Source organism: Cotesia typhae, unplaced genomic scaffold (assembly GCF_013202065.1).
Source record: "Cotesia typhae breed Kobodo isofemale line unplaced genomic scaffold, CoteBio_Ctyphae contig_20, whole genome shotgun sequence".
NCBI classification, from domain to species: Eukaryota; Metazoa; Arthropoda; class Insecta; order Hymenoptera; family Braconidae; genus Cotesia; species Cotesia typhae.
Window position 1 is genome coordinate 1,604,818 of NW_027423725.1, and position 14,241 is coordinate 1,619,058.

General features: G+C 37.4%; 2 protein-coding genes across 2 annotated transcripts; one reads left to right on the plus strand and one right to left on the minus strand.

Annotated features, from left to right (window-relative positions):
* Positions 1-267: 267 nt before the first annotated feature.
* Dhps (Deoxyhypusine synthase) lies at positions 268-3,022 on the minus strand. The gene is made up of 7 exons (XM_074259319.1): positions 2,651-3,022; positions 1,723-1,997; positions 1,413-1,631; positions 1,139-1,331; positions 970-1,073; positions 777-902; positions 268-704 (listed from the first exon to the last, which is right to left on the minus strand). Exons 1-7 carry the CDS (start codon positions 2,748-2,750, stop codon positions 585-587), a joined length of 1,137 nt encoding a protein of 378 aa, XP_074115420.1. The 5' UTR covers positions 2,751-3,022; the 3' UTR covers positions 268-584.
* Positions 3,023-3,202: 180 nt separating this feature from the next.
* On the plus strand, positions 3,203-13,830 carry LOC141538050 (uncharacterized). Its single transcript, XM_074259317.1, has 4 exons — positions 3,203-3,471; positions 3,589-3,705; positions 11,469-11,588; positions 11,653-13,830. Exons 1-4 carry the CDS (start codon positions 3,316-3,318, stop codon positions 13,780-13,782), a joined length of 2,523 nt encoding a protein of 840 aa, XP_074115418.1. The 5' UTR covers positions 3,203-3,315; the 3' UTR covers positions 13,783-13,830.
* Positions 13,831-14,241: the final 411 nt, after the last annotated feature.

Genomic DNA, 14,241 nt, shown 5'->3' on the forward strand with positions numbered 1-14,241 from the left:
TAATTACACTAATAAACAAAATATAACTGAGTGTGTGAGTGAATAAAAAAAAATAAAAATAATTAATGTAGCCTTCACAAAGGAGCTTAAACCAAGTAGGGGGGGTGAACTTCACACGCCCGTCCGCGTGCGCGGGCTCACAAGTAACAACTGACAAACGATATTTCCCCCTCTTGCAATGATAATCAACCCCTTGAACAACCCTGCGCTCTTGCTTGCTAGCAGGTACACCTGCTGATTCAATGTTTTAATGATACGCCGGCGCAATTCAAGACGATGTTAATATTTATTTCCTATTTTTTCAACTTCACCTTACACATTTCCGTAAAATTCAATACAGAAGTCGCCTTAAAAATGAGCAAATTTCCTAAATATTTTTTTTTTTCTTAATAAAAATTATTCATTTTTAATTTTTGACACATATTTACATTGATTATTATTTTAATTGAAAATTAAATTTTCAAATAAATATTTCGTCGTCTTAGCTCTGAAATCAATTTATGATGATAAAATTGATACGATTATTGTTAGTGTACAATAACTTAGAAAAATATAGCTATTTTATTATTTGTCCCATTGATATCTTAGTTATTTTTTCTGATTTCTTCAGTGTCAGAAGTTGATAAATTTTTAGCTAAATGGAATTCTCGAGCAAATGTTTCGCCAACTAGTAACGGGAAAATAAGAGAAGCTTCTGCGTATATCTGTAAGTAAAATAAATAAAATTGAATTAAAAAAAAAAATAAACGTAAATAATAAATATAAATATAAATTACCTTAACAGGAGTTGCAGTTTTGCGAATTTTTCCCCACGAAACAGCTTCATCTGGTCGTGCACCACTATCACTACCGTCAAATTCAGATGCAGTATTTAAAAATACAGCAAAGTCTGCACCGTTTCTCTAAAAAATAATTTTTTTAAATGAAATAATTTAATAAATTTAATGTAAATTTTTTTATTAAAATTACCATTAAATTCGCGTTACAGATGTGGTGTTTAATAACTCCACCTCCAACTATGATTATTCCAGTATTTATTGCTTTAACGGCAATCGTATTAAGTCGTCTTAAATCTGAAATGATAATTCAATATTTGTAATTTAACTTTAAAATTATTTAAGAAAGCAAACAACTGTACCAGAAAGAATGTCAACGACAAGTCCTGGGTTTTTAAACGAATGAAAATACATCATATCTCCAAGACTACCATCAGTTAAAGCTGGACTGAAAATGGGAATTTTATTTTTCGCTGCCCAATAACAAATTGATTCTTCGTTATTTATTTCTTCACCAAGTCGTGTTATTATTTTTGACGGACTCCACAAAATACTCTAAAAAATTATCATAAAATAATTATTATCACGAAATAAAGTCGCAATTAAAAAATTAGAATTAATAATAAAAGGAATTACCTTTTTCTCTTGATCTTCGAGCATTTTATCTAATTTAGGCATCAACCAGTCTTCAAATAGACAATAATTACTATTAGGAACAATCATATTTCCTATTCTATTTAATCCCTTATCACGAAGATTTTTACCATCGTATTCAAATTTACCCAAGAAAGTTGGGGCTAAACATTTTATCAGATCCTCTTCTACACCACCAGCTGTTGTCACAATACAATCAACCTTTAAAGTGGATTTATTAAACAATAGTACTGAGAATAATTTTAAAAAATTTTGTCTAATCAAAAATTAATTTGAAAAATATAATCAATACCATTTTATGCTGTACTAAAAATCGTATAGATTCTCGTACGCCACATGACACCATATTTGACGTATATCCTAAAAAAATGGTGCAAGAACTTTTTCTTTTTATAAATTCATCTTGCTCAAAACTATCGATTTGATCTACGCTTAATGGTATCTTCTTACAGTCCATCATTTTTTTTATTTCGTCTATTCCCAATCCAAAATTAGTAGCTTGAAAACCAGACAATTTGTAGCTTTCAAATAAATTGTGATAATCGATGCCTTTATTCCAGTCATATCCTGAAAATTATTAAAATTTATAGCTTGAGAATTTTAATTAAATATTGAATTTTTTTAATTTTTATAACAAATCAATTAAATGATACTAAAATTAGTCGGCATTCAACAATTTTTTTTTCATTAATTAAATCAAAACTAAAAAAATATTTTTAAAAAATTGCAAGTGTAATTTTTTTAATTTTCAACATGTGAAATTTTTTTATTTTAATTTTTGAAAAATAATTTTTTAATAAAATAAATTTTGAAAACTTTTAAATGTTGGCTAATTTAATTTTCTTATTATTTACATTGAAAAAATGCTTTAAAAAATTTTCACTAATAATTTTTTTTAATTTTCACATGTGGAATTTTTTTATTAATTTTTTTTTCTTCATTGGTATAAAATTATAAAAAAATTTCTAATGTCTAATTACTTTAGTGTCATAAATTTGCTAATTAAAAAAATTTTTTTCAACAAAAAATAATTAAAAAAAATTTTTTTAACAAAAAATAATTACAAAACAATTTTTATTAAAATTACACTTGCAAAAACATGAAAAAATTATTGATGCAATTGAAAAAAAAAAAAAAAAAAAAAAAAATTTGTTTCCAAATTTTCAAAAAGATTTGTAAAAAAAAAATATTTGTAAATTTTAATTTTAAAATTAAATTACCTTGAATTTGTAGGATGTCACTGGGTAAAGGGATACTCGACATCAAAACGGCATTCTTAGAACTAGTTAGAACGTCATCATTAATAACTTGGCTATCCATAATTTTATTGATGATAAAATGAAACAATATTTATTTGAATTTTGATTTTGTTCTTTCTGTTGTCACTTTTAGAGCTAACCTCATACAACATATATTTTATATGAGATTTCATGCATAAATTGGCAAGTGTAAATACACACAGTATCAAATAAATTTTTAAAGAATTAGAACATTAAATCAAAAGTTAAATAAAATCATTAATCATTAATCATCATAACTTAATAAAAAAAAAAGTAATAAATTTAAAATTCACAATGCACATCCACGTTTTGACGTGAGTTTGTTTATTAATTTACGTAGCAGTCACTAGTAGCGCCAACTAGCGGATGCGGGTTTAAATACTTTTTAAACTAACTTACCGTTGGACTGAAACTTACATTACCATAGGCGAATATAAAATCATCAAGTATTTTATTAAGATTTGAGTGCCATCTATAAGCCATTGGGAGCTTAAAGTTGAGTGTCAGCCGTGATAAAAACTAGTCGTTATTTAGAAGACATACATAACACAAAGTTCGTTGGAAAAATTAAATTTATAAATAGTAAGCAGAATAAAATATATGAAATGACCGGCTGCTCAGTTTCTGGGTGTTATAATTCAACGAAGAATGGATGTGCTATGAAGATATTACCTCGCAAAAACGTGCCTAGAGAAAAATGGATAAAAAGTATTAGCCGTTCCAAATGGTCACCAGATGAATATACATATTGTGTTTGTGAGGTATAATATCGCATAATTTCAATATTGACTAATATTTATTTCTAATAAATCAATTTATTTAATTTGTTATATAATCAACAGTTTGACATAAATACTCATGACAATGCATTTTTTTAGGAACATTATTCAGCTTATAAGGCTGTAACGCTTTGTTGCGATGGTAAGCAAGATTTTGATTCATGTGCTGTGTCTACAATAGAACCACAACCGAATTCTTCAACCACCAATAATAAGGTTTTTATTTTTACGATTTATTATCTTTATATATCAACAATATCTGAACAAAATTTCGTTAGTTTTGGTACTCAGCTAGATTTTTAGTCTTAGTTCTAACCTTTAAACGGTAAAAAATCACACACAGAACGCCACAACATTTTTTAACTCCAAAAATTTAATTTAAATTTTTTAATAGCTTCCTAAATAATTAATTTCAATTAATTTCATGTATTTTATCATTTTCTTTCAAATATTGAATAATTTTGTTTTTATGAAATACTTTAAAATATAGCGGTCTAACAGACCGACGACCACTATAAACGTAATTATTTTTTTACGCATATAATGTGCAGTTAATTTTAAATTATTTAATGTTTATAAAGAAAATAATTATTTTTAAATAATTTAGAAAATAATTATAATGCATTCAAATTTCAAATGATGTGAAATTAATTTATGGTCCAAATTAAATTTTCATTTTTTTGAAAAATTATTTATTTATTATTATTATTATTGTTATTATTAACTATTATTATTATTGTTGTTGTTATTATTATTATTATTATTATTATTATTATTATTATTATTATTATTATTATTATTATTTTGTTATTAAATGCTCAGGGGGGTTATCCCCGGAGTCCGATTCTCCGAGGGACCAGCCTGAGCTCCATCCGTTACTGCTGGACCACTCCGCACAACAAGGCGGTTAGTGATCACAGCAGGCCAAAGTCATTTCCCTTAAGAGACGGAGAGAACCAAGTATAACAGCCTTCTACATCCTAACTGCCAAGAACTCAGCTTTTGATGAACAAGCTGGAACTTTGGCAAGTGAGGATACAAAAGATTGTTTCATCCCTCCTAGGACGCCAACAATCAGGACGACAAGCTTGACACGGTAACCTGGGTAAAGTTTGCCAATTTCATACAGGAGATCCTGATATATTTGTCTTTTGTGCTCTTCTTTGGCTAAGATGTATTCAGCCGGGGCCGATAACTCAATGACATAAATGTCACGAGTGGCCTTGTCGAAGAGCACAATATCAGGTTTGTTGTGATCTATCCGCCGGGTTGTTGCAAATGGCATGTTCCAATAAATTTTGCAACTGTCATTCTCAACAACCTGGGGAATATCTCCTGGCAGATAAGGCACCACTGGTGTCACGTCAATACCGTAGCAATGACGAAGATAGTAGTACAGTACTCTCAGGGCAGCATTGTGACGCTGGATATATGCACCTCTCGCCAGCACTGGACATGCCGACAAAAGGTGCATAAGCGTCTCCGGATGTTGTTTACACCTCCTACAGGACGTGTCCGGAAGCTGCACCTGAAGCACCTTGCTACGGTACTCACGAGTGTTTATGACACCATCTTGGCAGGCAAATATGAACCCTTCAGTCTCGGACATCAGGCCAGCTGACTTTAAGGAGGAAAACGTCAGCTGGGTGGACAAGCCATGATCACGCACGTGTTTAAAGAACACGCTGTGCATGGACTTGTCCATCAATTCGCCAAAGAGTAGTTTTTCCTCGGCGTTCCTGATGACGCTCTTAAATTCCTCCTTTCGGAGTTCCATAAGAGCGTTTATTTCTCTAAGACCAAGGGTTCTTGCCGCATATATTGCTGCCTTATACAAGAATGACCCCTTATGTTCATTTTCATGTTTATGTACAATTTGCATAAGAAAGTCATCCTCGTCTGCAGTAAAATTGACAACTTCGTGTGTTAAACCCAGGACCAAACGGTCGTGAAGCCGCTCCAAACTCTGCAAACCTCTCCCACCGATGGATCGGGAGAGGTATAATCTGGCGACTGATGAATTGGGGTGCATGCTCCGATTCATATTGATGATCTTACGGGTTTTGATGTCGAGATCTCGTAAATCCTTTCGGGCCCATTTCAGGACACCGAAAGTGTATAGTAAGACTGGGACAGCGAGCATATTAGTAGCTGAGACTTTGTTTTTGCCGGAAAGTTCGGAAGACCAAATTTTCCGGAGTCTCCTAACATACTCGCTATGGAGAGTTGCTCGGACTTCAGAGACCGCATGCATGCGGTGCTCTTCCATTCCTAGATATCTATACAACTCCCCGGCGTCTAATTGTCTTAAGACGCTCCCATCCACTAACTCGACATCATCACCAGTATCGGAGCACTTACCCCTCGCCAGATGTACGACCGCACACTTGTCCAACCCAAAAGACATTCCGACATCTCGTGTGTACTCTGCTACGATGTTGAGGGCCGCTTGTAGATGATCTTTATCAGCACTATACAGCTTCAGATCATCCATGTAAAGCAGATGGGTAATCGAATAGTTTCGATCACCCGGAGGCCCCACAGAGTACCCACGAGTTTTACGGAGAGCAACAGATATAGGCAGCAGTGAAACGCAAAACAGCAGAGGGCTCAAGGAATCACCTTGGAAGACCCCCCGTTTATACTCTACAACTCCGGTTACGTGCAATGCATTTCCACTTCCAATGTGAAAACGCGTTCGCCAGAGCTGCATTGTACGCCGAATGCATTCCACTATTTCCGGATTGACTCCCAGGCATTTGAGTAGATATAAAATCAACTCATGTGGAGTTGAGTCAAATGCCTTGCGATAGTCAATCCAAGCCATTGACAGGTTGCGTTGATAGTAGATGGCATCTTGTAAGACGCATCGATCCACTATCAGGTTCTCCTTGCAACCTGACAGGCCTCTTTTACTGCCACGTTGTTCATATATCTGTTGCCATACAGGCTCTATCTGCTGCAAGATACGGTTATTTAAAATTTTTGTAAAAATTTTATAAACCGCATTCAAGCAGGTGATAGGCCTGAAATTCTTAGGGTCAGACAAGTCACCTTTTTTAGGTATCAGTACGGTTCGCCCTTCTACAAGCCAGTTCGGAATCGGATCGTCAGCTCTAATGTACGATGTAAATATGCGGGCCAGATGGAGGTGGGTAGAAGTAAACTTCTTCCACCAGAAGACATTAATGCCATCTGGTCCCGGGGCAGCCCAATTTTTGCTGCCATTTAGAGCTGAACGAACTTCATCCACACTGACTGCAGGGCTCTCTTCATCAGCATTCTGCCGACGGTGTTCCCGACAGAATGCTTTGAAGTCGTGCAGAGCTGGAGTATTGGCGTTCACGTTTGGTTGATCTCCATACAACTCAGTCCAAAAAGCTTCCACCCGCTCAGGTGTTGGATAAGTCCCGGTAACATCGGTCTTTGGTGTCAGAAACCGTGAAGGGCTGGATCGAAACAACGAGTTGTCGACCAACCGCTTCAGCCTTTTCTCTAGTGACTTTTTGGCAGTCACTAGAGCCCGCAATTTATTAAGAGACTCTTCTTTGATGACAAGAAGAGTACTCTTGTTCAGTGTGTGATGACGCCACCGAAGTTCAGCAGCAATGCGTCGAATTCGGGGCGTGTATGCTTTTTGAGTTGTTTCGAACTCAATCACACACTGAATGCGGGAGACATGTTTCCGGGATCTGTCAATTTTGGAGCCAAGTTGCAAGATGCGCTGTCTCAACCTTGCCTCGATCGAGAGACAATGTCTCTCTCTCGGAAAAGCCGAAACTGCTGCACCATACACAACCTGGCTCACAGTGAGCAGGGTGGAATCCTCCAGGATGGTTGCACGGAGATCTTCGTTTACCGCGTCAAGCTGTTGTTGGGAGTAAGTTAACTTTTTAGATATACTTACTTGCCGTCCTACAAAGGGATTGTTGTTGTCCAAGGAGGAACGGCGTCGCTCTTGGTGTAGTTGCGCTGGAAAGGAAAGTCTATTAGACTGCCTTCTGTCTGGCACAAGCGATCTTCTATTTCGCCGAAGATGAGCGGCATAATTACACAGGTGTTTGAGCGTAAAATGCGCTAGCTCCGGATGCATATCACTCCAAAGAGTGTGCATCCGGGCCATATAGCCGCTCACCCCCGGCTCGTTACGTTGGTAACACACCAAGAGATCGACTCTCAGTTCCTCCGTCCACTTAAAGTAAGTCCTTAAGGCGCCAGGGTATATTATTATTATTTGTTATTAATTGCTCAGGGGGGTTTTCCCCGGAGTCCGACTCTCCGAGGGCCCAGCCTGAGCGCCATCCATTACTGCTGCACCACTCCGCACAACAAGGCGGTTAGTGAGTGTAGCAGGCCAAATTCATTTGCCTAAGTAGACGCAGGGATCCCAAAATGACAGCCCTTTGCATCCGCACTGCTAGAGACACGGCTGCTGAACTGCAAGCCGGTATCTTCGCAAGTGAAGACACAAAAGACTGTTTCATCCCTCCAAGGACGCCGACAACCAAAACGACGAGCTTGACACGGTAACTTGGGTAGAGTTTGCCAATTTCAAATAGGAGATCCTGATATATCTGGTGTTTGTGCTCTTCTTTGGCCGAGATATTGTATTCGGCTGGGGCCGAAAACTCAATGACATAAATGTCACGAGTAGCCTTGTCAAAGAGCACAATATCAGGTTTGTTGTGGTCAATCCGCCGGGTTGTTGCGAATGGTATGTTCCAGTAAATTTTGGAACTGTCATTCTCAACAACCTGCGGAATATCTCCTGGCAGATAAGGCAGCACTGGTGTCTCATCGATACCGTAGCTATATCTGAGATGATAATAGAGTACTCGCAGGGCAGCATTGTGACGCTGTATGTAGGCACCTCTTGCCAGCACAGGACATGCCGACAAAAGGTGCATCAGCGTCTCCGGATGTTGTTTACACGTCCGACAGGACGTGTCCGGAAGCTGCGCCTGGAGCACCTTGCTACGGTATTCGAGAGTGTTGATAACACCATCTTGGCAGGCAAATATAAACCCTTCGGTCTCGGACATCAGGCCAGCTGACTTCAAGAAGGAGAATGTCAGCTGGGTGGACAAGCCATGGTCACGGACGTGTTTGAAATACACGCTGTGCATGGACTTGTCCATGTGTTCACCGAGGAGTTTTTTCTCCTCGGCTATCCTGACGACGCTCTTGAACTCCTTTTTCGGGAGTTCAATGAGAGCGTTTATTTCTCCGAGACCTAAGGTATTTGCCGCGTAGATTGCTGCCTTATACAAGAACGACCCCTTCCGCGCATTTTCATGACTATGAACAAATTGCATCAGGAAGTCGTCCTCGTCTGCTGTGAAATTGGCAACCTCGTATGTTAAACCCAGAACCAAACGATCGTGAAGCCGCTCCAAGCTCTGCAATCCTCTCCCTCCGATGTTCCGGGAGAGGTACATCCTGGCGACTGATGAGTTAGGGTGCATACTCTGATTCATATTGATGACTTTACGGGTTTTGATGTCGAGACCTTTCAACTCATTTCGAGGCCATTTCAGGGTCTCAAAAGAGTAAAGTAGGACCGGGACAGCGAGCATGTTAGTAGCTGAGACTTTGTTCTTGCCGGAAAGTTCTGATGACCAGATCTTCCGGAGTCTCCTAACATACTCGCTGCGAAGAGTTGTTCGGACTTCAGAGACGGCATGCATTTGCCGCTCTTCAATCCCTAGATATCTGTACAACTCTCCGGCGTCTAATTCTCTTAAGACGCTCCCATCCACTAATTCGACATCTCCACCCGTATCAGAGCACTTACCCTTCGCCAAGTGTACGACCGCACACTTGTCCAACCCAAAAGACATTCCGACATCTCGTGTGTACTCTGCTACGATGTTGAGGGCCGTTTGTAGATGATCTTTGTTGGCACTGTATATCTTTAGATCATCCATAAACAGTTGGTGAGTGATCGTGTATACTCGATCACTCGGTGGCCCCGCAGAGTACCCACGAGTTTGTCGGAGGGCAACAGATATTGGCAGCAGTGAGATGCAAAACAACAGAGGGCTCAGAGAATCTCCCTGAAAGACGCCTCTCTTGTACTGAACAGTTCCGGTTACGTGCAATGCATTTCCACTTCCTATGGGAAAACGCGTTCGCCAGAGCTGCATCGTACGTTGTATGCATCCCACTGTTTGGCGATTGATTCCGAGGCACTTGAGCAGATAGAGAATCAACTCATGTGAAGTTGAGTCAAATGCCTTACGGTAGTCAATCCAGGCCATGGACAGGTTGCGTTGGTAGTAGATTGCGTCTTGAATGACGCATCTATCTACCAACAAGTTGATCTTGCAACCTGACACGCCCTGTTTACTGCCACGTTGTTCGTATATCTGTTGCCACACAGGCTCTATCTCCCGCAAGATACGGTTATTTAAGATTTTTGTAAAAATCTTGTAAACCGCATTCAAGCAAGTGATAGGCCTGTAGTTCTTCGGGTCGGACAAGTCACCCTTTTTAGGGATGAGTACGGTTCGCCCTTCTACCAGCCAGTCTGGAATTGGTTCGTCGCCCTGAATGTATGATGTAAAAATCCGGGCCAGATGAGCATGTGTAGAAGAAAATTTCTTCCACCAGAAGATGTTTATGCCATCTGGACCCGGGGCAGCCCAGTTCTTGCTGCCATTCAGGGCTTTACGAACCTCTTCCACACTGACTGCAGGGCTCTCTTCGGCGATATCCTGCCGTCGGTGTTCTCGACAGAATGCCTCGAATTCGTGCAGAGCTGGAGAATCCGGGTTCACGTTTGGTTGATCTCCGTACAATTCACTCCAAAAGGCTTCCACTCGCTCAGATGATGGATAATTCTCGGGAACAGCGGTCTTAGGTGACAGAAAGCGTGAAGGGTTGGATCGAAACAAAGAGTTGTCGATCAACCGCTTCAGCCTTTTCTCTAGTGACTTTTTGGAAGCCACCAGAGCCCGCAACCTGTTAAGAGACTCTTCTTTGATGACAAGAAGAATTCTCTTGTTCAGTGTGTGATGTCGCCTTCGAAGTTCTGCCGCCAGGCGACGAACTCTTGGCGTGTATGGTCTTTGAGTACTAACATACTCTATCACACACTGAATGCGGGAGACTTGTTTCCGAGAAATGTCAATTTTGTGTCCAAGTTGAGCGATGCGCAGCTTCAACTTTCCCTCGAAGGAGAGAGAATGTCTTCTCTCTATGGGCAGAAGCGAAGCCGCGGCACCGTAGACAACTTGGTTGACAGTGAGCAGAGTGGAGTCCTCTTGAAGCTGTGTGGGGAGATCTTCGTTCACCGTGTCGAGCTGTTGTTTTAAGTGAGACATCTTTTTGGAGATGCTCACTTGTCGACCTGTAAAGAGATTGTCGTTGTCCTCGGAGGAACGGCGCCGTTCTTGGTGTAGCGGTGCTGGAAATGAAGGCCGATTAGACAGCCTTCTACTTGGAAGCAGCGATCGTCGATTATGCCGAAGGTATGAGGCGTAATTACGCAGGTGTTTGGGCGTAAAATGTCTGTGCTCCGGATGCATGCCACACCAAAGTGTGTGCATACGGGCCATATACCCTGATACCTCCGGCTCGCTGTTCTGCCAGCACACCAAGAGATCGGCGTGAAGCTCCTCCGTCCACTTAAACTTAATCCTATAAGCGCCGGGGTCGTCATAAGTCATCGGGTCCGGTGTGCTCCTTCCACCTGATGACTGGTCCTCATCCGAAGAGGACCGGTTGTGGGGAGCACTTCTGAGATTATACTGTTTTGGAACTCAGATATTACGGTGTAACGGGTAGTTGGCCCGTTGCACCGGTTACGTTGTTAGCCTACAGACCAGATGTTGCGGTCTGCGTTTCCCGCGGTGCGCCACTAGGAGGCCACGTAACAAGCACCGCTTATTATTATTATTATTATTATTATTATTATTATTATTATTATTATTATTATTATTATTTAAACTAATGATAATATTTTTTTTAATTTTAAGATGAAATCAACCAATTCAAATGTCTCCGAATCTCCGAATCGACGTCAAAATGTTCGAATAAAACATCTAAAAAATAATGAAGCATTATTATCAGATAGTGAATCAACAGAATTTGAAGTCGTAAGTATAAAGAAAACTTTCGTGCGACTTGAAAATTATTAATGAATTTTTTTATTAATTTCAGATTGAAGAAATAGAATACGAAGTTATGGAAGAAGAAGATGATTATTGTGCCCAGAATTCTGATAAAGACTCTGATAAAATGATCATAGCCGAAATCAAAGAAGAACTAACTCAAGTGAAAAAAGAAGAACTAGCCGAAGTAGGCAACAAAGAGAATAATAGTGATCAAGAAATAAAAGAAGTATTAATGAATAATTGTAAACCAAATCTTAACATGGATCAAGAAAAAATAAGTAACGTTTGTAATAGCTCGTTTAAACATTCAAAAAATATAACTAACAGCACAGAAAAGCTGTTAAAAAATCAGGAAAATTTAACACTGAGTACAGATGACTCGTCTCAGAGTGAAAGGGATTGCAGCCGATCGCTAGAATATTTTTCTAACAGTTCACAAAATTCAAATTGCAATGAAAAAAAATTATTTGAAAGTCAAAGACTTTTGACTGTTAAGAATGAAAATTCATCGGTTACTTATACAAATTCGATTAAAAATAAGACAAAAGTGATTAAGAGTCAAGGAAGTGATAAAAATATTAAACCACATAGTAATAAGATATTATTAATTAAAAAAGAAAGTAAAATTGCTCCAAAACAAGAAAGTTCAATTAACCCTGATGATGAAGAATCTCATCAGAGCACGAACAAACTTCATCTGAGTGGAGGCAATTTAATTTGTGATTCGAAAGAAAAATTACATCAAGAGCTTGAAAATGCAATTAAACAAAACATTAAATCAATACAAAGTCATAAAAAACAAGTTAAAAAAGACTTAACATTTAACCAATCCGAAGGAAAATGTGAAGAAAACGTGAATGAAAAACAAGGAAATTCAATTAAAAATCAAGAAACAACTCGGATTGTTCCAAACTCGGTTGCTAATCTTCAAAATAAGTTGTTTTTGGTGGTTAAGCCAGAAAAGCCACCACAAAATCAAGAAACTCTACCCAAGAATTATGCCAGGTTAAACAAAAATCAACCTAGTGACAAAATAATTAAAAACCAAGTAATTTTAATTAAAAACGAAAATAACATACAGGAAACACCAGTGACATCAAAGGTAAATGGAACTAATCCAGTAAAAAATCAAGTATTTTTAATTCAAAACCCTCCTAAAGTTCCGGAAGCGCAAGAAAACTTGAAACAGGCTGGAGTGAATCTTGTAAACAATCAATTATTTTTAATTCTTAAACAAAATGCGCCACAGCAAAATGAGCAAAGTTCTGATAAAGTAAGACAGGAAAAACCGCAAATACAAAATTACACTATTCAAAGTCAAGATAATTCAGATGGTAACAAACGAAAGTTACGATCAATGACAAAGAAGGAAACTGAAAGTAATAAAAGGTTTTGTACAGATGATAATGATGATGATAAAGAAATATTACCTACCTGTTCAGAAAAATTAATTGAAAATCGTAGAAAGTTAAGTCAATATTTGCAGTATTTAAATGAAGCTAGTAAAACTGTGGCTGAATATAAAAAAAGTATGATAAGACAAAATGCTTTGGTAAAAATTCCCAAAAATGATAATAATACTGTGGAAGAAAAGACTAATGAAATTGATGATGATCCATTCAGTACCAACGATCCAGAGCAATTTTCAACGGTTAATATTAATACACCGGTGTCAACATCAATGCCCACCTGTAATAGTGGGACTATTAATGATAATAATTGCAATAATAATGACCACGGCAGTAGCAGTAGCAGCAACAACAACAGTGATATTAATATTAATAATAATAATAATAGTAATAATAAAAATAGTAATGATAAAGATAAAATAACTTACATGAATCAATTAATAGAAAAGCAACAACAACTTCTTCGGGTGTACAGGAATAAACTTGGTTTTGCTAGGTATAAAATAAAAGATCAAGAAGCTAAGTTGGATTTATGGCGAACAATGATGGAAACAATTTTCAATGAAGATCAAATCAGCTATTTGGAAGCAATACAATCTCAAAAAAAGCGCTGTAAATGTTGGTCATCTGCTACAATTAAAGATGCCATTGATATTAAAAATATCATCGGTACAGTTGGTTACGAAGAACTTTTAAGGCGAAAATATCCTTTTCCCGCATTAAGAACATTGAGAGAAAAAACTCAAAAATCAAAAGACGATGAATAAATTGTATTTTAATAAAAATCTTCAATAAAATTATTTTATATTGTGATAGATGATTGTCACTGTTAATTGTTTAATTTTTCATAAGTTTAGTTTAAGATGTTTTTAAAAATTGTAAAAATGAATTATATTGAAATTTATAAAATCAGTCAATTATTATCAAAAAAAGTATTTTTAAAAATTCGCGCTTAAAATTTTTTTTAATTTTTACACGTGGAATTTTTTTGTTAAATTATTTTCATTATAATTTGATTGTTTAATATTTAATTTATTCAGAGTCAATTTAAAAAAAAAAATGCCAGCGACATTTATATCATAATTAAACTTTTCATCGTTTTCTCTCACGGAGCGCTACTGTCAAAATTCTATACGCGACAATCTAACCGCTGGTGTTTGTTGATAATGCAAGTGTTTTGAACTACAACAAAACACGTATTATATTCCGGAGCCGATACACGGCAT

What these genes read in the sequence shown, in the direction of transcription:
- Dhps (XM_074259319.1), bottom strand. Translation starts at nt 2,750, where the DNA reads ATGGATAGCCAAGTTATTAATGATGACGTTCTAACTAGTTCTAAGAAT. An exon ending in TCGAAGATCAAGAGAAAAAG is followed by an intron (nt 1,332 to 1,412) that starts GTAATTCCTTTT and finishes ATAATTTTTTAG; the next exon opens with AGTATTTTGTGGAGTCCGTC. An exon ending in AAACTGCAACTCCTGTTAAG is followed by an intron (nt 705 to 776) that starts GTAATTTATATT and finishes TTTTACTTACAG; the next exon opens with ATATACGCAGAAGCTTCTCT.
- LOC141538050 (XM_074259317.1), top strand. Translation starts at nt 3,316, where the DNA reads ATGACCGGCTGCTCAGTTTCTGGGTGTTATAATTCAACGAAGAATGGA. An exon ending in ATACATATTGTGTTTGTGAG is followed by an intron (nt 3,472 to 3,588) that starts GTATAATATCGC and finishes GCATTTTTTTAG; the next exon opens with GAACATTATTCAGCTTATAA. An exon ending in AATCAACAGAATTTGAAGTC is followed by an intron (nt 11,589 to 11,652) that starts GTAAGTATAAAG and finishes TATTAATTTCAG; the next exon opens with ATTGAAGAAATAGAATACGA.